Raw genomic sequence first — 18,765 nt, 5'->3', positions numbered from 1 at the left:
GGGGAGCTGTTGTTGCATGGAGTTCTTGAAAGGACCCAACAAGCCCATTGCTCTTGGATGGTAGGTAGAAGTGATCCTGGCAGGGTGTAAGGCATTAGGTGATTCTGAAAGACTTTCCCAAGGCTACCTGTGCAATGTGCTGGCAGCTGGCCCTGTCTCGTGTGTGGATCTCCAGATATCCATCAGAGATACTCCTGCAGGAACAGCTCTGAGGCTCCTACCTCCATGTCTTCTCCATCTTGGATCACTGTGAGACATCTGACATCATGCTGCCAGCCTCACACTGCCCGCTCAAGACCTGTTGTTTTCCTGGGTTTTGTTTTCCTGAAACCCCGTGGAAACCAAAGGATCCCATCCCTGTCCTCTCTTCATGCATAGAACTCAAGGTTTCCTGTTCTTTGGCCTGACCCTTCTCACAGACTCATGATATAGTGAGGTGCTTTACAACCCATCAAGAATTGGCCTTAGCATCCCGGATTGACTCCCTGCTCTCAGGACTTTGAGGGCTGTCTGACGGCAGAGATGGGTCCAGCCTGTCGTCTTCCAGAGGACCATACTCTGCAGTGATGCTGTTGAGGATTTGCAGATTGGAGGATTAAATTCAGAGGGAACTGCACATCTCTTCAGACCAGATTTTTGTGTGGTGAGAGCTGTGTTTTCACCCAGCCTGCTCTGCCTGCAGACCTCTTGGCAAAGTAATGCATCTTCCGGAGCAGCAGTGAATTTGGACACAAGAGTGTGTCAAGGTGGAAATTTCCCACTTCCCTGACCATCTGTTTTTGTGTTTTGATCTGTTTTGATTGCCTTGGAGGAAATATCATCTTCCCTGTTTCAAGTTTATCTGGTTCCTCCTTGCAGGCACTGTTTCTGCCCTCTCTGCCAGTAAGTACTGTCCTGCCTTCTGATAACTCAGGAGAAGCTCATGGGGCCTGCATATCAGCTCTCTGTCACCAGCACACAGGAGCAATCTCTCTCTGTCACAGGATTCCTGCTGACTTTAGCTTTGAGCTTGGTTGCAAATCATGGAACTGCCCAGTTGTTGCAGGTGATCCTTTTGCCACAGTGTTAATTGGCAAATCATTCTGATGGCTGGCTGATCATGGGACCTGCTGGCTTAAGCCAAAGTATCATACTACTCAAAGATAAAATAACCAGTCTGCCATAAAGCTGCACAGAGCAGTGCCAGCATCCTGTTCTCAGCTGCTCCCTCCTCCTCTGCTGCATGCTGGGATCAGTGCAGAGCATTGCTGCTGCAGTGCCAGGGTGAGCATCCCACCTGGAGGGTGTGGGGCTCAGTTCCCCCCAGGCAGCTGGAGCTCCTCTGCCCAGGACCACGTGCCATGGTGGCTGGGGCTTGCACCCAGTCTGCGTTGGCAAAACCAGGCATGTTCTGAAGTTGGGGAACCAGTGGGTATCACATGTGTGCTCCTGGTTGCAGGTAGGATTTTGGGACTCTCCTTTCCACCTCATCCACCCCACCCCAGCAGGGCTTCTCACTTGCAGACCTTGGGAGTGTTTTGGTGATCTTTGGGGCAGTCTGGGTGTATGGGGCCTCACTGGGCAGATGATTGACCTCCTGTGATGGCACAGACAGTGCCTGGCCAAGCACAGTCAGCTTCATCCCCACCTCCCTCCCTTTGGGGTCTGCTCCAATGACTGCATGCAGCAGTCATTGAGCTCTCCACCTCACCTGCTCCAGCCAGACTCAGAGAACCCCATGGAGGACATGGGTTCAGCATCCCCGCGCTGAGGCTCACTGCTCCTGCCTGGCCAGTCTTATGGGCCCCTTTCAAAGCAAGAGGCACTGCTCTGCCAGGTGTGGGGTCTGGGAAGAGCCTGGATACTGGGCACTAAGGCTGTGTGTTCTGGAGAGCTGCAGAAACTGGCAGTGCAGTCCCCACTGCCCTTTGTTTACTGGAAGAGTGGGTGTCCCTTCCATGCCTGTCTGCCTATGAAGAAATGGGCACAGAAGAGCCTGCTCTGAAGACTTCTCTGGTGGTCTCTGAAGTGCTGTGGAGAAGAACCCAACGTTCCCTCAATGCTGTCCTGCAGAACAGTTGTTCTTGGAGAACGAGTGCCTATCTCTGCAGTGGCTGCTCATGCAGAGGATATGGGAGGGATGTTTGAAAGCATTTAAAGACCCTCCCCCGTGTCAGCAGAGGTGCTGTGGCAGAAGACAGGGAAGATGGGCTGGCAAGAAGAGGTCCTAGAGCTGGAGCAGGGTTCCTGGTGCTAGGAAAGACTAGCTGGACATACCTGGTGTTGGGAAAGAGTAGCTGGACCTGCCTGGTGCTGCTTTCTTATGGGAGAAGTTCCACAGGGCCCCATCTTGTGGGGGTAAAAAGCATCTCTTTTTACATTAGACTTATGTATATGTACCAGGTCTGCATTGGGCTTGCACTCTGCTAAGTGTCCTATGGGAAGGAGCTGTCCCAATACTGACATGTTTTTCCCCCTGGCACTGATGGAATGAGGAGCAGATGCTGCAGTGAATCTGCAGGAGAACTGGGGAGGCTCTGCCTGCAGCAGGTCTGGTTTGGCTGGGAGAAGCACCCTGCAGGTAGGTGGGAACCTGAGCACATCGGAAGACTTGTGCCAGATGAAACACTTGAGGCATGCAGGACTCAGGTTAAAACCCATGGATGGGCAGGGTGGAGGAACCTGCAGCTGGGTGGTTATCATGGGAGCCAGCTGCCCTTGAGCAGCATGCTGCAGGGGAGAAAGGCTCACAGTCCCTGCTCTGGAGCTCACAGTAGGGCCCCAGCAGGGGTAGTGTCCCAGGGCTAAAACTGTAACATCTCTTGCAAGTGTTTGTCCTGTATGGGGCCAGCTGTACAGCAGCAGCCTCGATGAGTGGATATGTTCCTAAACCATTGCTCAGCCAGCAGTTCACCTCCTGATGTTGGTGCCAGTGCCTCAGGAGCAGTGGTGCACAGCCTGTATATACACACACAGGTATAACGTGGCCCTTGGTCGCCCCATGAAGCTCTCTGCTTGTATCCAGCAGGGAGAGGTACCTGCAGTTGTGCCATCTCCACCTGGTACAGCGATGCCTTCTGTGCCCAAAACTGAATCCTCTTTTGCAGTGTGTGATAGAAAAGGTCAGAAAGGAGATGGAGTAACTCTGAAACTTGCTCCTCATCTTGTTTTCCAGCATCTGCACTGGGCAGATGGCTCTGGACTTCCCCTGGAGAAGATGGGGTGGGAATTAAGTCTGTTTTGTACCAAGTAGAGACCACAGGGGCAGATGGCTGTGTGTCCTGGGTGCTGTTGACTGAGAGCTGTCCCTGCTTTTCTCCCTGGGAAAAGGCTCAGAGGGCAGCAGTGGCTCCACACAGAGCTCAGCCCAAGGGCTGCCTGCCCTGGTATGCTGCTCTCTGATCTCCAGGCACACAGCAGGGCTGCTCCAGTGCTATGGCTGCTGTCCCTGGTGTTGCAGTGACAGCAGGGCAGGAGGCATGGCTGCCATTCCCAGTGCTTCTCTGCAGCAGTGGGTATGGTGGTCAGGGTATGGATGTGGCTGCCTAATACAGCAGGGCTCACTGAGGCAGGTCAAAAACCCTTCCCATGGAGTGGAGGGTGCAGGCTGAAACATTTCCACCTAGTAATTGCTCAGTGCCAGCACCAGGGGGACTAAGTCATTGCACAAGGTACCACAGCTCAGGGTGTCTCCAGCAGCAGTGCCTGACCCGCGCAGAGGCTGGTGGAATCATTGTGTGGCATTAAAAAACCCCGAGCTTTCTCAATCTCAGACTTGCTGCTCAGGAATTGCCAAGAAATGTTGGCATCTCATCATCTGGTGCAGTCTGGGGCTACTGCTTGAACCAGTTGCTGTGACCCCAGGGATGCCAGCATCTTCAGGAGAGGAGCAAAGTACACGGGTGGCTGGTCTCTGCTGAGCCCTGCATGGCTGCCCTTGTCCTGGGAGCGGGGCTGCTGCCTGATCTGCTCTGATGGGACAGGAGCCCTCTGTGTCTGAATGTTTGCACACCACTGTGGCACCTATCCTCAGCTCCTGGGGTCAGCAGATCCTGGGTGTAGCAAACTGCCTGGCTGTTTGAATTATATTCTGGGGAGGGGTAAAGTGATGGTTTCCTGCTGTACTGTGTGAATCTGCCCTTTCCTGGGGGTGTGCTCAGGTAAGTGTGTGTCCAGGCAGAGGCTGTCTGGGGCACTGGGTTTCCTTGGAGGCTTCCTGGCTGCCTCTGCAGCGCTGGGTTCATGCTGCCTGTCTGTGTGCCTTGCAGGCTCTGAAAAGGAAGCCGGATCTCTTCCTGTGTAGCAACCTGGATGTCAAAGCAGTGTTTCAATGTGGTGAGTACCATGGGCATGGGCATGGGCATGTGCTCCAAATCACCCTGAGGAGAAGCCAGCCTGCTCCTCCTGTAGAGCTGGGTGCAGAACAGGAAGGGTGAAGGGCAGGGGACCACAGGGCTGATTTGGGATGGCCCGGAGGTTTTCTGGCTGCTAACCTGAGTAATTTTTGCCTGCAGGTGTCCTTTCACTCAAGTTTCCTGAGGCCCCAACAGTCAAAGCATCCTGTGGCTTTTTTGTGAGTATGATGCCATCATGGAGTCCTCTCTGAGAGCTGGGTGTGGGGCTGAGGTCGGGCAGTGCTGCAGTGTGGAGCCTGTGCTGGCACTGAGTGAGCCTGGCCTCTGTGTTGCAGACGGAGCTGCTGCCCCGCTGTGGAGAGATCGCCCCGGTGGGACAGGTCGTGCATGAGAATGGCAAAGCGCTGCTGCAGGCAGTGCTGGAGGTGAGAGATGCTAGACCATGGGCTCCCCAGGCAGCACTGGGCTCTATTCCTGAGAGCATCCCTGCAGAGCCAGGGGCAGAGAGCCCAGCAGCGTGGGTGGGAGCAGGGAGTGACAATGTGGGCTCAGCATGTCGTTTGCTCTGTGGCAGGGCATCGGTGGCCAGGCTTCCCGCAGCCTCATGGATCACTTTGCAGAAATCCTCTTTGCCTTGAACAAGCACTGCTTCAGCCTCCTGAGCGTCTGGATCAAGGAGGCCATGCAGCAGGATGGCTTCCCCTCGGCCCGAGTAACTCCAGAGCAGAAGGAAAACTTCAGCCAGCAGATCCTCAGGTTTGTGTGCCACTTGCCCTGGCAGCTGTGCCCCACATTTCCCACAGGAATGACCCCCCTGCATGGTCTAGTGCAGCTGTCCTAGTTCATGTTTGTCCCCTCCCTCTGTCTCAGCAGAGAGCGTGTGAACAAGCGGCGAGTGAAGGAGATGGTGAAGGAGTTCACCTTGTTGTGCCGAGGGCTGCATGGTACAGAATACACAGCAGACTACTGAGCACCTGGCCAGGACCGTGGACGATTTGCCTGGACCAGCTCTTCCCCACAAGGAAAAGCCCCCCCATCCTCCCTGCCCTGCTGCAGTACGGCTCATAGAATAACCCTCCACCTAGAATTAACCCACTCGGGACGCTCCTCAGCTAGATTTGGTGGCTGCATCTCGGTGTCAGCATCTTTGTTTCCCCCAGCATGCTCCCTCCTCGCAGGGAACAGGAGTGCTGGCTGCAGGAGGTGGTGGCGGGGCAGGGGAAGCCTGGGCAGAGCTGTCCCAGCACAGGCTGCCCTGTCCCCAGGTATCAGCCCCTCCCCAGCCCTTCCCCGCAGCAGGGAGGCCACCCTGTGCCTGCAGCAGTGGCTGGCTGGGCAGGGGGATTTGCCCCCTGCTCGTTTGTACGTGTGGTTGGGAGGGGGGAGGCCCTGCACCTAATTATATTAAGAATATTTCTACGTTGTGGCTGTCATTATTGCAGTGCCCAGACTTTGCCTCCCTCTTCCCTCTGGGGAAGAACCAAGTGGAGGGGGTAAAATCAAGGCTAGGACACCTCAGTGTCTCCCTGGCTTTGGGAGGGATGGCAAAAAACAGTCTGTCCTGCTTGCCCAGTATGGAGCATAAACAGCCGTGCCTCACATGAGAGGGGCTGGGCTCCACCCCGGCCAAACATGTGGTCATTCCTGCAGCACAGGATGTGTGCACCCCATTCCCTTTCATAAGAGCAGCTGAGGGGCTTGTTTGTGCTCAGAGTTCCCCTGCCCTTGCCCTAATACCCCAGCCCAGCCTATGCTTTTACTGTCAGAGGTCCTGGTTCAGGTTTTCTGTTCCCTCCAGGTGTTGTTAGCTGACACAGAGGGCTTTGCTCCCCAGTGGGCACCAGGATGCGTTTTTCACTTTGGGACACTGTGCTCCTCAGCCCATGTTTTATTCTAAAAAACAGTTCATTCACAAATCCTCTTCAGCTTTAGTTAGCAGCAGTAGTCCACAAAAGCCTCAAGTCCCAGCACTGTCAGCTCTTGCAAAGTTGTGACCTTTCCATGTAGGGACAAAGCCGCCCTGGATGAAGGAGCCCTTGGAGACTGGGTCTGGGCCAAGTGCTTGTTGCTCCTGGCCCTGCTGCTGCCCTGGCCATGAGCCTCAGGGTGCCACAGGCATTCCTGAACACACATGCAACTCCTGCTCTTCTCCCACTGCAGTATTACTGACCCAAGGCTGCATCCAGCAAGGTGCTGGCAGTGCACCCAGTGGGAGGCAATGGCAGGGCCCCCACACACCCCTGCTCCTGGCTGGGTGCCAGTGGCCCTGAATCAGGGTTGCTCACACCCTTCATCCTCATAGGCAATGGCAATCCCTCGTCGGCCCTGCACCGCCTTGGAGACTGGGGTCTGTCCCAGCTGCTGCTCCAAGCCCCTCCAGCTGCGGGACTCCAGGAAGGAGGCTGGAAGGAGAAAGGGAATTGTTACCCAGAGCAAGAAGGTGGTACTGCCCTGCACCAGTGCTCAGCCCCACCACGGTACCAACACAAACCTGCAGGGCTGATCTCTGCGAGCGCCCATGTCTGGTCCCTGCAGGCCAGGGCGGTGCTGGGGGGCGGCTGAGAGGACGGGCGGCCACAGAGGTGGGCAGCTCGCATCTTCCCTGAGATCAGGGAGACATCGGGAACAGCCTCCTCTACGGGAACAGCCAGGGGGAGCTCAACATGCGCACAGGCACCTGCCAGGGAATGGCAACATTAGCCTGGCCCACCTGTCCTGGAGCAAGCACAGCTTACAGGCAGGGCAGCTGGGTGCAATATGCCCTGGGAGGGTGTTGGGCAGCTGTCTGTAGCTATTACCTGGCAGCAGGTCTCGGAAGTCTGTGAGGTAGTTCCCTGTCCATTCACGGGCTGGGTTGCAGGCCAGCTCCAGCTCATAGGGGGTCACAACAGGCCGGTAGAAGTCACTGGAGTCCAGGAGGGAGTTCTGAGCACAGGCCACCAGGACAAAGATGTCCACCTCTGGGAAGTTGGCCAGCTTGGCGGGGTTGGGCTTCCCCACGGCCAGGGTGTAGCTGCGCTTGCCGGCCCAGGCCAGCAGCTCTCGGAGGTGCTGCAGCAGGGCCAGGTAGCCCGCCACACCAAGGGTGCCCACCAGGATGCCCACCACGCTGGCATCCCGGGCACGCTCCACCAGGTACAGGCGCCGCATCAGGGCCCGGTTGACATTGAGGGTCTCGCGGCGGCCGCAGCCGGTGGCAGGATTGAAGGAACTGAAAGGACAGTGGTTCCAGGTCAGCATGAAGCTGGTGAGGGCAAGGCCCTCAGCTCCCACATAGAACATGGCATAGTCCTGAAGCCCTCCTGCAGCTTCCACCAGGAACTGGCGACCAAACTTCCGTTCCTCGCCAGGAACTGCGGGGCCAGGAGGGTCTCCACACACCAGCCTGGAGAAGATGATATTGGGGTACTCAGGGCGCAATTGCTGCTCCAGCTCACCTGAAGAAAGAGAGGAGTGAGAACAAAACTTGGCCATAGTCCTGACATGGAGAAGGTGTAACAGATAAGGGGAGAAGACAGAAATCAAAGCTGCCAGTGTCTGGGGAAGGAATGCCTGCTTGGTCTGACCCTGGCAGCTCTGCAGAGCTCAGAGCAGTACCAGAACCCCCCTCCCTGCCCCGGAGCACTCACCCATCGCATGGGCGTACACCACATCGCTGAGCACCACCACACGGCTCTGCTGCTCGGGGTAGAGCTCCCGGAACGCCTCTGCGCAGCGCCCCACGTCCAGCGGCTGCTGCCCGAAGATGTGCAGCACCGGGAGCTTCCTGCAGGGGCTGAGGCAGGCTGGGCCGTAGTGCACCACTGCCTCGGCACCCACGTGCTCGGCAGCCACTTCATCCACGCAGCAGCTGCGAGGAGAACAACGCGGTGTCAGACAGGCTCTGCAGCACGGAGCTCTCCCTCCTCCCTGGCACCGCCCCGTTCCTGCCCGCGGGGGAAGCCCAGAACACTCTCCGGAGCCCCACACGGACCTGCCGTACGTGGTGTCTCCCAGCACGAACATCTCGGCCCCGGTGGCTGCCTCCAGCCCGCCTGCCACCTGCACCGCATCTGCCAAGAGCTCGTCAGGGAACTGCAGGGCGACCTGGCGGGAACAAGGGGTGAGGCAGACAGGAATGAGGCACTGGGGAGGGTGAGATGAAGGGACAGAATGGATAGAATGGATAGAATATACCCTCAGCAAGTTTGCTGATATGAAACTGGGGGGAGTGGCTGATACACCTGAAGGCTGTGCCATGCAGCAGGACCTTGATGGGCTGGAGAATTAAGCAGAGAGAAACCTAATGCAGGTCAACAAGGGCCCTTAGAGCCACGACAGCCAATGGGATCCTGGGGTGCATTGGCAAGAGTGTGGCCAGCAGGTTCAGAGTGATGATCCTGCCCTTCTACTTGGCCCTGATGAGGCACATCAGGAGTACTGCCTCCAGTTCTGGGCTCCTCAGGGTAAGAAAGACAAGGAGCTGCTGGAGAAGGTCCAGCAGAGCTCACATGGGGGTCTGGAGCATCTCTCTTGTGAGGAGAGATTGTGCGAGCTGAGCCTGTTTAGTCTGTACAAGAGAAGACTGAGAGGAGATCTGCTGTGGTTTGGGAATGGTGCTCCCCAGTTCAGTGCTCCCAGAGCCTCTCCAAACCATGCTGCCACTCCCCTGCTCCTCCCTCTCCTTCCTCCTGCAGCCAGATGGAGCAGAGAATTGGAAGCACAAAGGATAAAGATCTCAGGTCAAGATCAGAGCAGTTTACTGAAAATAGCAAATTAAATAAGAAAACCAGTGGTAACAGCAGCACTATTAATAACAATGTACAAGAGACAGATGATTCACACACAAGTGCTCAGTGCAGGGCTCTGACAATACCTGACCATGCCACACTATGGGACCTGGGAAGAACCCCTTCCCTGTCTCCAGAAAGTGATGGGAAGTGGGACAGAGTAACCTCTGGGTCGTGGCCATGCCCCCTCCAGGCTACTGCAGAAATTAACCCTGTCCTGCCTGGAAGAGGACAGTATCTCATTTATAATATAAATATCTCAAAGGTGGGTGCCAAGAGGACGGTGCCAGACTCTTTTCAGTGGAGCCCAGCAACAGGACAGCGGAAGCAGCAATGGCCATAAACCAAGGCAAAAGAAGTTTCATGTTAACACATGAACGAGTTCTTTACACCGTGGGTGGCAGAGCACTGGAACAGCTGCCCAGGGAAGCCGTGGAGCCTCCATCACTGCAGACATTGCAAACACATCTGGGCGCGTTTCTGTATAACCTGCTCTGGTGCCCCTGCCTTGGCAAAGGGACAGGATGATCTCCAGATCAGCCTTCCAACGCTAACAATCCTGTGAGGCACCGGCAGAGGGGGCGGCCGCAGCCCACCCTCGGTCCCACTCACCTTGCGGAACCCGCCATCCCGTACGAAGGCGGCGGCCCGGCCCATCTCGTAGAAGCCGTCGAGGTCGCTCCGCGGTGCCGCCGCCGCGGCCGTGTGCAGCTCCCGCCGCAGCGCGGCCTCCCCATCGCTGCTGAAGGCCGCGGCCATGGTGGCACGCGGGACCCCGCGCCCGCTTCCGGGCTGCGGCGCGGCGCTGGCCAATGGAAGCTCGGCTCTGCATTCCCCGCCCCTACAAGTCCCGCCCACAACGGGGTGGAGAGGTGATGGCAGCCAATGGAAATACGTGCTGGTCGCGGTGTATTATGGTGTGTGTAGTTCCCCCGCCACTGTCAAACCAGGCAGCCAATAAACGGGCGCGGTGGCAGCGGTGGCATTCCGGTACTTCCGTCCGGGCGCTGCAGTTCCGGTCAGGTGCCGCGCGGGGGTCAGGTGACCCGGCCCGATCCGCTCCCGCCGCGCCGCCCGGTGCCGCCGCCGCCGCCGCCATGACGGGGCTCGCCCTGCTCTACTCGGGGCTCGGCCTCGCCTTCTGGACCACGCTGCTCGGCGTCGGTCAGCGCCGGGGGGGGGGACAGGGAGGGCCGTGGAGAAGTGGGGACCGGAGGCTGCGGGGCTGAGCCGGGAGGCGGGAGGGGATTCCGGGCCCGAGGGGCGGCTGCGGTTCCTGCCCGTGCTGCGGAGGGTGGGGAGTGTTGCTTTGGTGTGTGAAAGGCAGCCGGGCGGTGAGAGGTGCAGCGTTGTCAGGCCCCGGTTGCCGCGGCGCTCCCTCGGGCTAGTCCGTGCTCTCCGGCGGGGCTGGGGGTGCTGCTGGGGGCTCCCCAGCCTGGGCAGCGCCCTCGGGCCTGTGGCTGCTGCCTCGGAGCCCCCAGCGGTGCCGGGTCACTCCCAGTCGCTGATGGATGCGCAGCTCTGAGCCTGTCTGGTTTGAGCAGTTGATTTACTTCTCTGTGTGTGCGAGAGCAGAAAGGTGCTGGTGCCCGAAAGGGGGTTCGGTAGATTGGGGGAGGTGAAGGCAAGAGGAGCCTGATGCTTCAGACTGATGGTTGTTGTCTCTCGGGTGGAGAGATCGCCTTGCCCTGCCAAGCTGTGGCAGCATGAGAGAACAGGCGCGTTTGGATGATGGTGGAGCTGCTCCATGGCAGCCCATGCACTGCTGCCGAGGGTGTTGGGCTTTTGGAGGATGGATTTATTGTCCTAAGGCCAGCAGGTGATTTTGTGCTGGGACTGCTGGTTATTTTCTCTTAGCACAGAATGAAGTGACCACAAACCAGGCAGAGGCTGGGCAAAACTTGGCCATTGCTTCAGTGTTTGGGTGAGGGGAGAGAATGAGTCAGAAGTGAAGGGTGTCTCACTCCCTCGTGTTTCCAGAGCCTGGTGAGCCCAGGGCTGCCTCCCGGGGCTCTGTGAATCATGTAGCTCACGCCAGTGCAGATTCACCTGTGGATGTGAGACTGTTGGAAAATCTTGCTGAGCTGAGCCCAGTTAGTCTGAACTTCCCCTGCCCTGTTGCAGTCCCTTTTTGAGGAAGACCCTGAGCAGGAAGTGGTCTTGCTTCATGCAGTGTTGCAGCAGTGTCTCTTTGTGTTTTCTGTCTTTGTCCTAAGCCCTGATTTGATCCTCCAGTCCTGCTGCCCTGTCTTCTGTCCTGACTTCAGGGCTGCAAGTCAGAGCTCACAGGAGAGTGTCCTTTACCCTGTTTCTTTTGCATATGAATCTAAGGTTACACCTGCTCTTGTAGAGATGAAAGGTGCCCTGAGGACCTGCCCTGAGCTGGTTGTAGCTCTCTTTTACCACTTCTGGGGAGTAGAGGCAGCTGAGGCTGGCTGGGTTCAGTTCCTGTTCTGACAGCCAAACAGCAAAGCCAAAACACAAAACACAAGTAACAGACTGGCTGGACCCAGCACTAAAGATCATCCTTGGAGGTTGCCAGACATGCAGGCTGGGCTGTGGCTTCCCTCTGTATTCCCTGGCTGTGCTGGCACCATTCTTCATTCTTGTGTGTCGCTACAGGGGCGGGGGGCACCCCAAATCTGTGGCAGAAAGAGTGATCAGCATTACCACCTCCCATTATGGGGCCTAACAGTGCTTGTGTGCTCCCCTGAGGGTGGTGAGTGGAGTGCTGAGACCTGAGCTGCACATGGAGGGGTGAGCACACAAGAATAATGGGGACATCCCTGCTGCCGGGGATCTGCAGTGCTGAGGCCTTCCAGTGGGATGAGCTGTCCTGCTGTGCTCAGGGAAGGGCATGGTCCTGCCCCCACATTTCTGCTGGGCAGATTGCCATCACCCCCTACTTTCAGGCTGCTGCTCTGGGGTGGCAGGGAGCAGTGGGACATGTCACAAAGAGTGACCTCTTTGCTGCATTGGAGCGTTCCACAAGTCTCCCATTTGCTCTTTTCCCCACCGTACATGGGATCAGCGTTGCACAGGCAGGGACTGGTTACAGTCAGATATGGCAGAACTGTCCCTCCCCACTCTGTGCCTGGCATGGAGCACACAGTGCCACAATGCCTGTGCTTATCTGTTCCCGAGGGCTGGGTCACCCTCCCTTTTCCAGCAAAGAGCAAGTGTCTCTCCTGGTCTGCAGCCACATTTCCCACTCATGAGCTCAGAGTAAGGCAGGGTTTTGGTGCAGGCACCTCTGCATGTGCTTGGCCTGTACAGGGATGTGACTCTTGGCTGTGGTTCCTGGTGGGAGATGAGCACAGCAGGGCAAGCCCTCCTTGGAAAGGAAGGGCTTTTCTGAGTTTCCCAGGACAGTGCTTTGGTGTCTCCCACCTGTGCTGGAGTATAAATTTAATCTGGAAATTATCCTGGGGGAAATACTGAGAACAACAGTCATGTCTCAAACCCACAGCCTTGGAAAGGGGGTGTTGGAGGGAAGCTGGAGCTTCTTGTGTTGATGGGTTCTCGGGAAGCAGCACAAACACTGATGGGATGGTGATGTAGCAGCATGTGACGGTCAGTCAGGGCACAGCCTTGCTCCTCTTGTCCCTCCTGTGGCAGGGAAGGGCTTACAGCTGGTCCCTGGAGCTGTGGCTCTCCAGCAGGGCTGAGCCATTGGAGAGCCACAGTGGAGACCATGGCAGGGCACAGGGCTGAGGATTGCCCTTGAGACTCTGTAGCTCAGCATGGTCTGTGGGTGCTCAGCAGGGCCAGGAAATAGAAAATGGGTGTGATAACAGCCATGATCATCTTCTGGGCAAGACTGGGATGGGGTCTGACAGTATCTCAGGCCCATCACGGGGGTAAGACTTGGAGGGGACACCCTTTCCCACAGCTCTGCATGCTTGAGCCAGTATTCCCAGTACCCCTCCTTCATGCTGTGCTGTGCTCCTGGGGCTTTGCCTCGGGGCTGTGCAGGTGGGGGAGGAACCAGCAGTGCTGGATCCAGCTGGTGCCTCCCTGGAGGTTTCCATCTTGTTCTTGCTTTCCAGGGATCTGCTACACAATATTTGACCTGGGCTTCCGCTTCGATGTGGCTTGGTGAGTTCCCTGCAAGCTCGGGCATCCTCAGGGCTGTGTGAGAGGCTGGCAGTGCCAGCAGTACCTCCCAGGAGCAGCACTTGCTTTTGGGTGATGGGCAGTGGTCACTGCGTCGCAGGAGAACCAGAGCTGCAGTGAGCAGGAGCTCTGCTCCCTGGGAGGTGGGATGGATGCAGCCCCTGTGTTCCTGTGGCTGGCTCCCCACGAGGTCCTGGTGCAGCTATTGCTGCTCTGCCCTCCACGTCTCCAAGCCCAGGCTTCTGCTTCACAGTGAGGGCTTGGGAGGAAGATCTTGATCCATGCAGGTGAGGGTCCTGTGTTTCTGGCTGGCAGACAGAGGTTCTCATGTCCTGCTGTCTGGCTGCCCAACCCATCTTGGGCTTCATGATTTGGTGGAGGGGTACCTGTTTTAGGATAGGCTGTCTGGTGTGACTGTGGGGGCTCAGCCTGTGTGCTAACTCAGGACATTTCTTCCTCTCCAGGTTTCTGACAGAGACCTCACCCTACATGTGGTCCAACCTGGGCATTGGCTTGGCCATCTCCCTGTCTGTGGTGGGAGCTGCCTGGTGAGTGGGACTGACTCTTCAGCATTCTCCTGCTGTCCCACCTTGGTAGCTGTGTATACACTGCCGTTTTCCCACAGCAGAGCAGGGTAGAGCAGTGTGTACATGTAGGATTGTGGGTCACCACACCAGTGGGGCTGGACTGCTGGGGGGTCTGGGTGGACCAGCCCACGGGCAGCAGTGGCAGTGGAAAGACAGGGAAGTCTCTGGAAGCTGTACCCCTGAGCCCGGGCTGTCCATGGTGGCTCTTGTGCCCCAGCAGTTCTGCTGGTGTAGGTGGTGCAGCCTGGGGCCACCCATAGCCTGGGAGTAGCTAGGCTGAGTGCTCAGTGTCCCCAGCTGCATGCCTGATTCTTTGCTCAGCTGAAAGATCCTGGTTTCTGTATAGAATTCTGCGAGTCCCAGATCTTCTACCAACCACCCTTGTCTGCTACAGGGGGATTTACATCACGGGCTCCAGCATCATTGGTGGGGGAGTCAAAGCCCCACGGATCAAAACAAAGAATCTGGTGAGGTAAGCACACACCTGGGGTTAGTTCTAGTGCTTCACCTGAGTGGGGCAGGTCACAACCCAATGAAGAGGCTTCTGTCTGCTCTCTAGCTGGGTGCTGCTGGCACACTGTTCCTAGCTGAGCTGCTGATGCTGTTTGCTTTCAAAACAAAGAGCCCTAAAGGAGCCATAGTGCTGCTTTGAAGGGTCACTGTGTGATATCACACTGTGAATGAGCCCAGTGTGTTCAAAACAAACACCCTGAGATCACACATCCTGCCCAGGCAAGGGTTCTCCTTGCACAACCCTTCCACAAGGAGAGAAACAGGCTGGTGAAGGGCAAGGCTTCCCAGGCCTGCTTCCAGCAGGATCCTTGCAGCTTACTCAGGTGCCACAGCAGAACCAGCATCCAGCCTTTGTGTTTGGCAGCTCCCCTAGTTTGAAAGTAAAGCAGTGGGTAGCTTCCCATATGGCTCTGGAGGGGGCTGACTGGCTGGGAATGAAGTGGCAGGGGCTCCTTGGGGTGGGGTCTTTCCCCCAGGGCACTGGTGAGACTGACTGATATACTTTGCTCAGGCTTTGCCTTTTTCCCACAGCATCATTTTCTGTGAGGCCGTGGCCATCTACGGGATCATCATGGCAATAGTCATCAGTAACATGGCTGAGGTATGGGAGCACCTGGGCTGCCCGGCCATCCCTGCACCAGCCCTGAGGCCATGGGGCTGGTGCAGGGATGGCACAGCTGATCATGGGCCAGTATGGTGAGGGGTGGCCCTGTGGGCACTTGGAACACTGTTGTGCCTTTGGGACCCCCTGGACTGGTGGTCTGTGTAGGGATCCTTGCCTGTGATGAAGAGAGAGTTGGGAGAGCACCCACAAGGCTGATTCCATGAAGCCATGAGATGGAATCAGGGACTGGCCAAAATGAGGCTTATCAGGGACAGGTATCTCTTCCAGAGACCACAGACTTGTCACTAACCCAGGTCTTGTGTTTTCTCTCAGCCTTTCAATGGAGTCACCCCAGAAGAGATTGGAGCCAGGAACTACCATGCAGGTAAGGACGCCTGGGTCTCTGGTGCAGTCGCTGTGAGCACTGACACACCCTGACCCCACCTCTGACCCACCCATGGTCGGCTGCTGGTGTCTGAAGGGCATGTGACTCTTCTGCCAAAAGGCAGCTTTGTACTTTACCTTCTGGAGGTCCTCGTGTGCCCAGCAGGCTGTGCTGTGCAGCAGCAGCACTGTTCCTCCCCTGGGTGGAGCAGTGGCCTGGCACTGTGGGACCTGAGGCACACCTCAGAGCAGTCCTGCTCCCCAAACAGAGTGTTGCTGGGGCTTGGCAGCTCCTGGTCTTCTGTCACCTTGAGACAGAGCTTCTGCACCATGTCCTGGGTGCAGGTGGAAGGGGTTGCATCCTACTCTTGCAGCATTCCTCTCTCTCAGGTTTCTCCATGTTTGGAGCTGGTCTGACCGTGGGTTTATGCAATCTCTTCTGTGGGGTCTGTGTGGGCATCGTGGGCAGCGGGGCTGCCCTGGCTGATGCCCAGAATGCCAGCCTCTTCGTCAAGATCCTGATTGTGGAAATCTTTGGCAGTGCCATAGGGCTGTTTGGAGTCATCGTTGCTATCCTGCAGGTACCTGCTTCCTGAGGCCACCAGGCCTGAGGGAGCACAAGGTGCTGTCACCTGGATGCTTTCCAGCCCCAGGGAGACACACCTGGGTTTCAGCACAATCTTCTGTATTGGGATGGGGAGGCTGCTTACAAGGTTTGGGGTGGCACAGCTCTTCCCAGAGCTTACTGTGCCTATTTGTAACATTGGGTACCCTTCTGATGGCCCCTCTGTCACCGAGAGTGTCACCTTGCATGCACCTTGTGTGACACTCATGTCAGTGGGACTCATAAGCTGTCTGTAGCTTCTGGATGGTCCTGGGGTGTTTGGGTGGGACTGGGATGCTGAGCTGAGGTTTGTGAGCCACAACCTAACCTCTCTTTCTTTGTTTCCAGACATCTAAAGTAAAAATGGGCTGAGCCCTCTTGCACTCAGCCTGTTCCAGCACACCCCAAGAGGTTCTGTATATACTTATTTAATGTTTCTATACTCGATTGGGGTGGGAGATGCTGGCACCGGCAGCAGGAGCCTGACCGCGTAGAGCCCCGTCCTGCAGATCAGTCGGCCCATTGGAAGAAACAAATTTCTCTGTGTGAATTCTGCCCCCAGCAGCCTGGCCCAGCTCGTGGGGCCCTGCTGCTGCCCATCCCCGGTGTGTAGAATTGACCATCAGTGCAATCCTGTGTCAGTGAAATAAATATGGTTCTTGTCCAGCTTTTTCTCTTCCCTGTGCATGCTGGGGAGGTTTGCAGAGAGAAGTGCTGGTTTGGGCTGCCCCAGAGATTCCTCTCTGTGCCTCTGGCAAAATCCCTCTCCTGTTCCAGGAGCCTGGTGGTGTCCTGCCTGTGTGGGGTTAATTCTGTTGCTTTCTCAGGCTGCAAGAGCAGACCTCTTTGGGCTGTGGGAACTCAGAGCTGTGCCTTGCTGCCTGGAGCAGGTACAAGGCTGTTGGAACAGACAGCAGGCAGCTCTGAATTGCCTCTGCCAGGCTCCTAGCAGCCCAATGTGAGCCCAACACAAGCTGCTTTGTGCCTTTCAGCTCTTATCCAGGTAGTTTAGTGTAGGGGGAGTGTACACAGTGTCCATAGCCCCATCATGCAGCCGGGGAGCACCAGAAGAACAAAGTGAAATTTTTGCCCCTTCAAAGGACATCTTCCAGCCATCAGCTCCCTGGTGTGAGTGTTGGCTGTGTGCTGGGGCACTCCAGTCTGCAGTGCCCCTCTGTCCAGGTAGAGGTCCCAGGGGTGGGGACACTTTGTGCTGGCTCTGTTCCCTGTCCCTAGCTGTGCTGAATAGTGTGGGGAAGCTGGCTGTAGACAGCTGGACCTGCAGCTCATTTGCTGCTTGGGGGAAGGGAAGAACAAGGTCCTTCTGCATGTGCTCTGCAGAGAGCCTGGAGGCTGCTGCATCTGCTGTATCCAGCACAAGGCCCTCATACTGTTCCACCAGCATACCTTCATAGAGAAAGCACTGATCTTCCAGTGCCGTGTCAGAGCAGATGCACACTCAGAGCTGCCCTTGTCTCTTCCTCTGTGGATGCCACAGGCTGGGGCAGCAGTGAGACTGCTGGAGCCTGCTGATTCTTGCCCTTGAACTGGGGCAGCTGCCTCTGCATGACCCCTCTGAGATCTGCTGCTCTCCTGCCTCTGCTCCAGATTGTCCTATGAGTCTTGGGGCTGCAGTGAATTTCAGCCCTAGGTGCATGACAGTTGGGGAGGAAAACTAAGCCACTGCCTCTGCTACCTGTGCTGGATGTCCCCTGGGGCTGGAGGCTCTCACAGGAGCAATGTGAGACCTGTGTCTCACATTGTGTCTAGGCAGGACACAAATTGGGCCCTGCCTGGTTTGAAGAAAGCATGTCAGGTGTGGGCAGACTTTTGCCTGTTTTGTGTGGGAGCTGCACAGCCATTTCATCAGACCCACACCAAGCTCAGGAAGGAGATGCCTGGAGCTGGAGGGGCCGTGCTGTGCTGGAGTTAGAGAAACTGCTTTATGGGTTAATCATCTTCCTGGTTAGCAGCTGTCTTGAAAGACTCACCCACTTGTTTTTCAGGGATGGGCCTTGCCCTGCCCTGCCCAGATAGAAATATATCTGCTGTCAGAAATGTGCCTCCGTGAGGTGCTTTTCCACTCTCCCAGTCCTGCCTGTGAATATCACAGCTTTGGCAGGGGAATGGGCTCCAGACTCGCCCCCAGGCCCCTTACAAGGACATGAGACCCATCAGGTCTACTCTCAGGGTGAGCCACAGCCCACCTACCATAGCCAGCAGTGATAAGGTGAGCACACCCTGTGGTTCTAGGTGTGCACTCTTGGGTTCCAGGGCTTGGACTAAACACCTGCTATACACCTGCTGCTCAAGCAGAGAAAAAAAGCTTAAACAAGGCTCCAGGACCTACACCTAGTCTCATTTAGAAGTAGCAGCAGCAGGAGTTAAAAGATATTTTGGTAACCATGTGTAGGTATCGATGAGAAAAATGCCACCTGCTGAGGAGCCAAACCAAGAGCTGGAGAAGAGTTGGACTGCTTTCAGCAGGGCTTGTTTGCAGGGGTGGAACAGGGCTGGGCTGGGTAGGTGCCATTCGGTTCTCTGCTGAAAGGTTGTCTGCTGAAGGGAGCTGGAAAGCCCTCGCTTGGGTGAGCAGGCAGGCATGGGAGGAGGAGGGGGCTCGGGGCACAGGGTTGGTCTAAACAGGCACAGGTGCTGGGGAAGGGAGCTGAGCGGGTGGCAGAAGGGAAAGGCTGCAGACAGTGCAAAAACTCCTTGTGGTGGGCCGAACTTGTGGTGGGACCAAACCACGATCTTTCACTGAAGCCATTGTGGTAAGAAGAGTAAGATTCCCGGTGTTTCCTAGCAATGAAACATAGAAAGGGTGGTGTGGGGGGGAAGGAGCCACAAACAG

At 56.6% G+C, this 18,765-nt stretch overlaps 3 protein-coding genes across 5 annotated transcripts in view; 2 read left to right on the top strand and 1 right to left on the bottom strand.

Moving 5' to 3' along the window:
• IPO13 (importin 13) overlaps window positions 1-5,753 on the top strand; it is a 30,939-nt gene extending 25,186 nt beyond the window's left edge. The window contains exons 16-20 of one of the 3 annotated variants that reach the window (XM_066555523.1): window positions 4,248-4,314; window positions 4,494-4,552; window positions 4,670-4,759; window positions 4,909-5,090; window positions 5,208-5,753. In XM_066555523.1, coding sequence (XP_066411620.1) covers window positions 4,248-4,314; window positions 4,494-4,552; window positions 4,670-4,759; window positions 4,909-5,090; window positions 5,208-5,304 — 495 coding nt within the window. In that variant the 3' untranslated portion in view covers window positions 5,305-5,753. Of the gene's footprint in view, window positions 1-4,247; window positions 4,315-4,493; window positions 4,553-4,669; window positions 4,760-4,908; window positions 5,091-5,204 lie in introns of those variants that run through there. The other 2 variants (XM_066555522.1, XR_010784071.1) reach the window with 2 other exon arrangements.
• Window positions 5,754-6,207: 454 nt separating this feature from the next.
• Window positions 6,208-9,875, bottom strand: DPH2 (diphthamide biosynthesis 2). The gene is made up of 6 exons (XM_066555766.1): window positions 9,716-9,875; window positions 8,308-8,420; window positions 7,964-8,184; window positions 7,133-7,771; window positions 6,826-7,011; window positions 6,208-6,736 (listed from the first exon to the last, which is right to left on the bottom strand). The coding sequence occupies exons 1-6, from the start codon at window positions 9,860-9,862 to the stop codon at window positions 6,606-6,608; spliced, it is 1,437 nt and encodes a 478-aa protein (XP_066411863.1). The 5' UTR covers window positions 9,863-9,875; the 3' UTR covers window positions 6,208-6,605.
• Window positions 9,876-10,115: 240 nt separating this feature from the next.
• ATP6V0B (ATPase H+ transporting V0 subunit b) lies at window positions 10,116-16,577 on the top strand. Its single transcript, XM_066556004.1, has 8 exons — window positions 10,116-10,267; window positions 13,153-13,201; window positions 13,684-13,767; window positions 14,201-14,278; window positions 14,851-14,920; window positions 15,257-15,308; window positions 15,698-15,888; window positions 16,260-16,577. The coding sequence occupies exons 1-8, from the start codon at window positions 10,201-10,203 to the stop codon at window positions 16,281-16,283; spliced, it is 615 nt and encodes a 204-aa protein (XP_066412101.1). The 5' UTR covers window positions 10,116-10,200; the 3' UTR covers window positions 16,284-16,577.
• Window positions 16,578-18,765: the final 2,188 nt, after the last annotated feature.

This window comes from Molothrus aeneus, chromosome 9, assembly GCF_037042795.1.
Source record: "Molothrus aeneus isolate 106 chromosome 9, BPBGC_Maene_1.0, whole genome shotgun sequence".
Classification (NCBI taxonomy): Eukaryota; Metazoa; Chordata; class Aves; order Passeriformes; family Icteridae; genus Molothrus; species Molothrus aeneus.
The sequence above is the reverse complement of the archived record's forward strand: the minus strand, read 5'-3'. Positions and strand labels throughout refer to the sequence as shown.

Coding starts and splice junctions, on each gene's coding strand:
- DPH2 (XM_066555766.1), bottom strand. CDS start 9,862: ATGGCCGCGGCCTTCAGCAGCGATGGGGAGGCCGCGCTGCGGCGGGAG. Junction 8,185..8,307: donor GGAGACACCACGTACGGCAG/GTCCGTGTGGGG, acceptor TTCTCCTCGCAG/CTGCTGCGTGGATGAAGTGG. Junction 7,012..7,132: donor CTTCCGAGACCTGCTGCCAG/GTAATAGCTACA, acceptor ATTCCCTGGCAG/GTGCCTGTGCGCATGTTGAG.
- ATP6V0B (XM_066556004.1), top strand. CDS start 10,201: ATGACGGGGCTCGCCCTGCTCTACTCGGGGCTCGGCCTCGCCTTCTGG. Junction 14,279..14,850: donor AAAACAAAGAATCTGGTGAG/GTAAGCACACAC, acceptor TTTTTCCCACAG/CATCATTTTCTGTGAGGCCG. Junction 15,309..15,697: donor AGCCAGGAACTACCATGCAG/GTAAGGACGCCT, acceptor CCTCTCTCTCAG/GTTTCTCCATGTTTGGAGCT.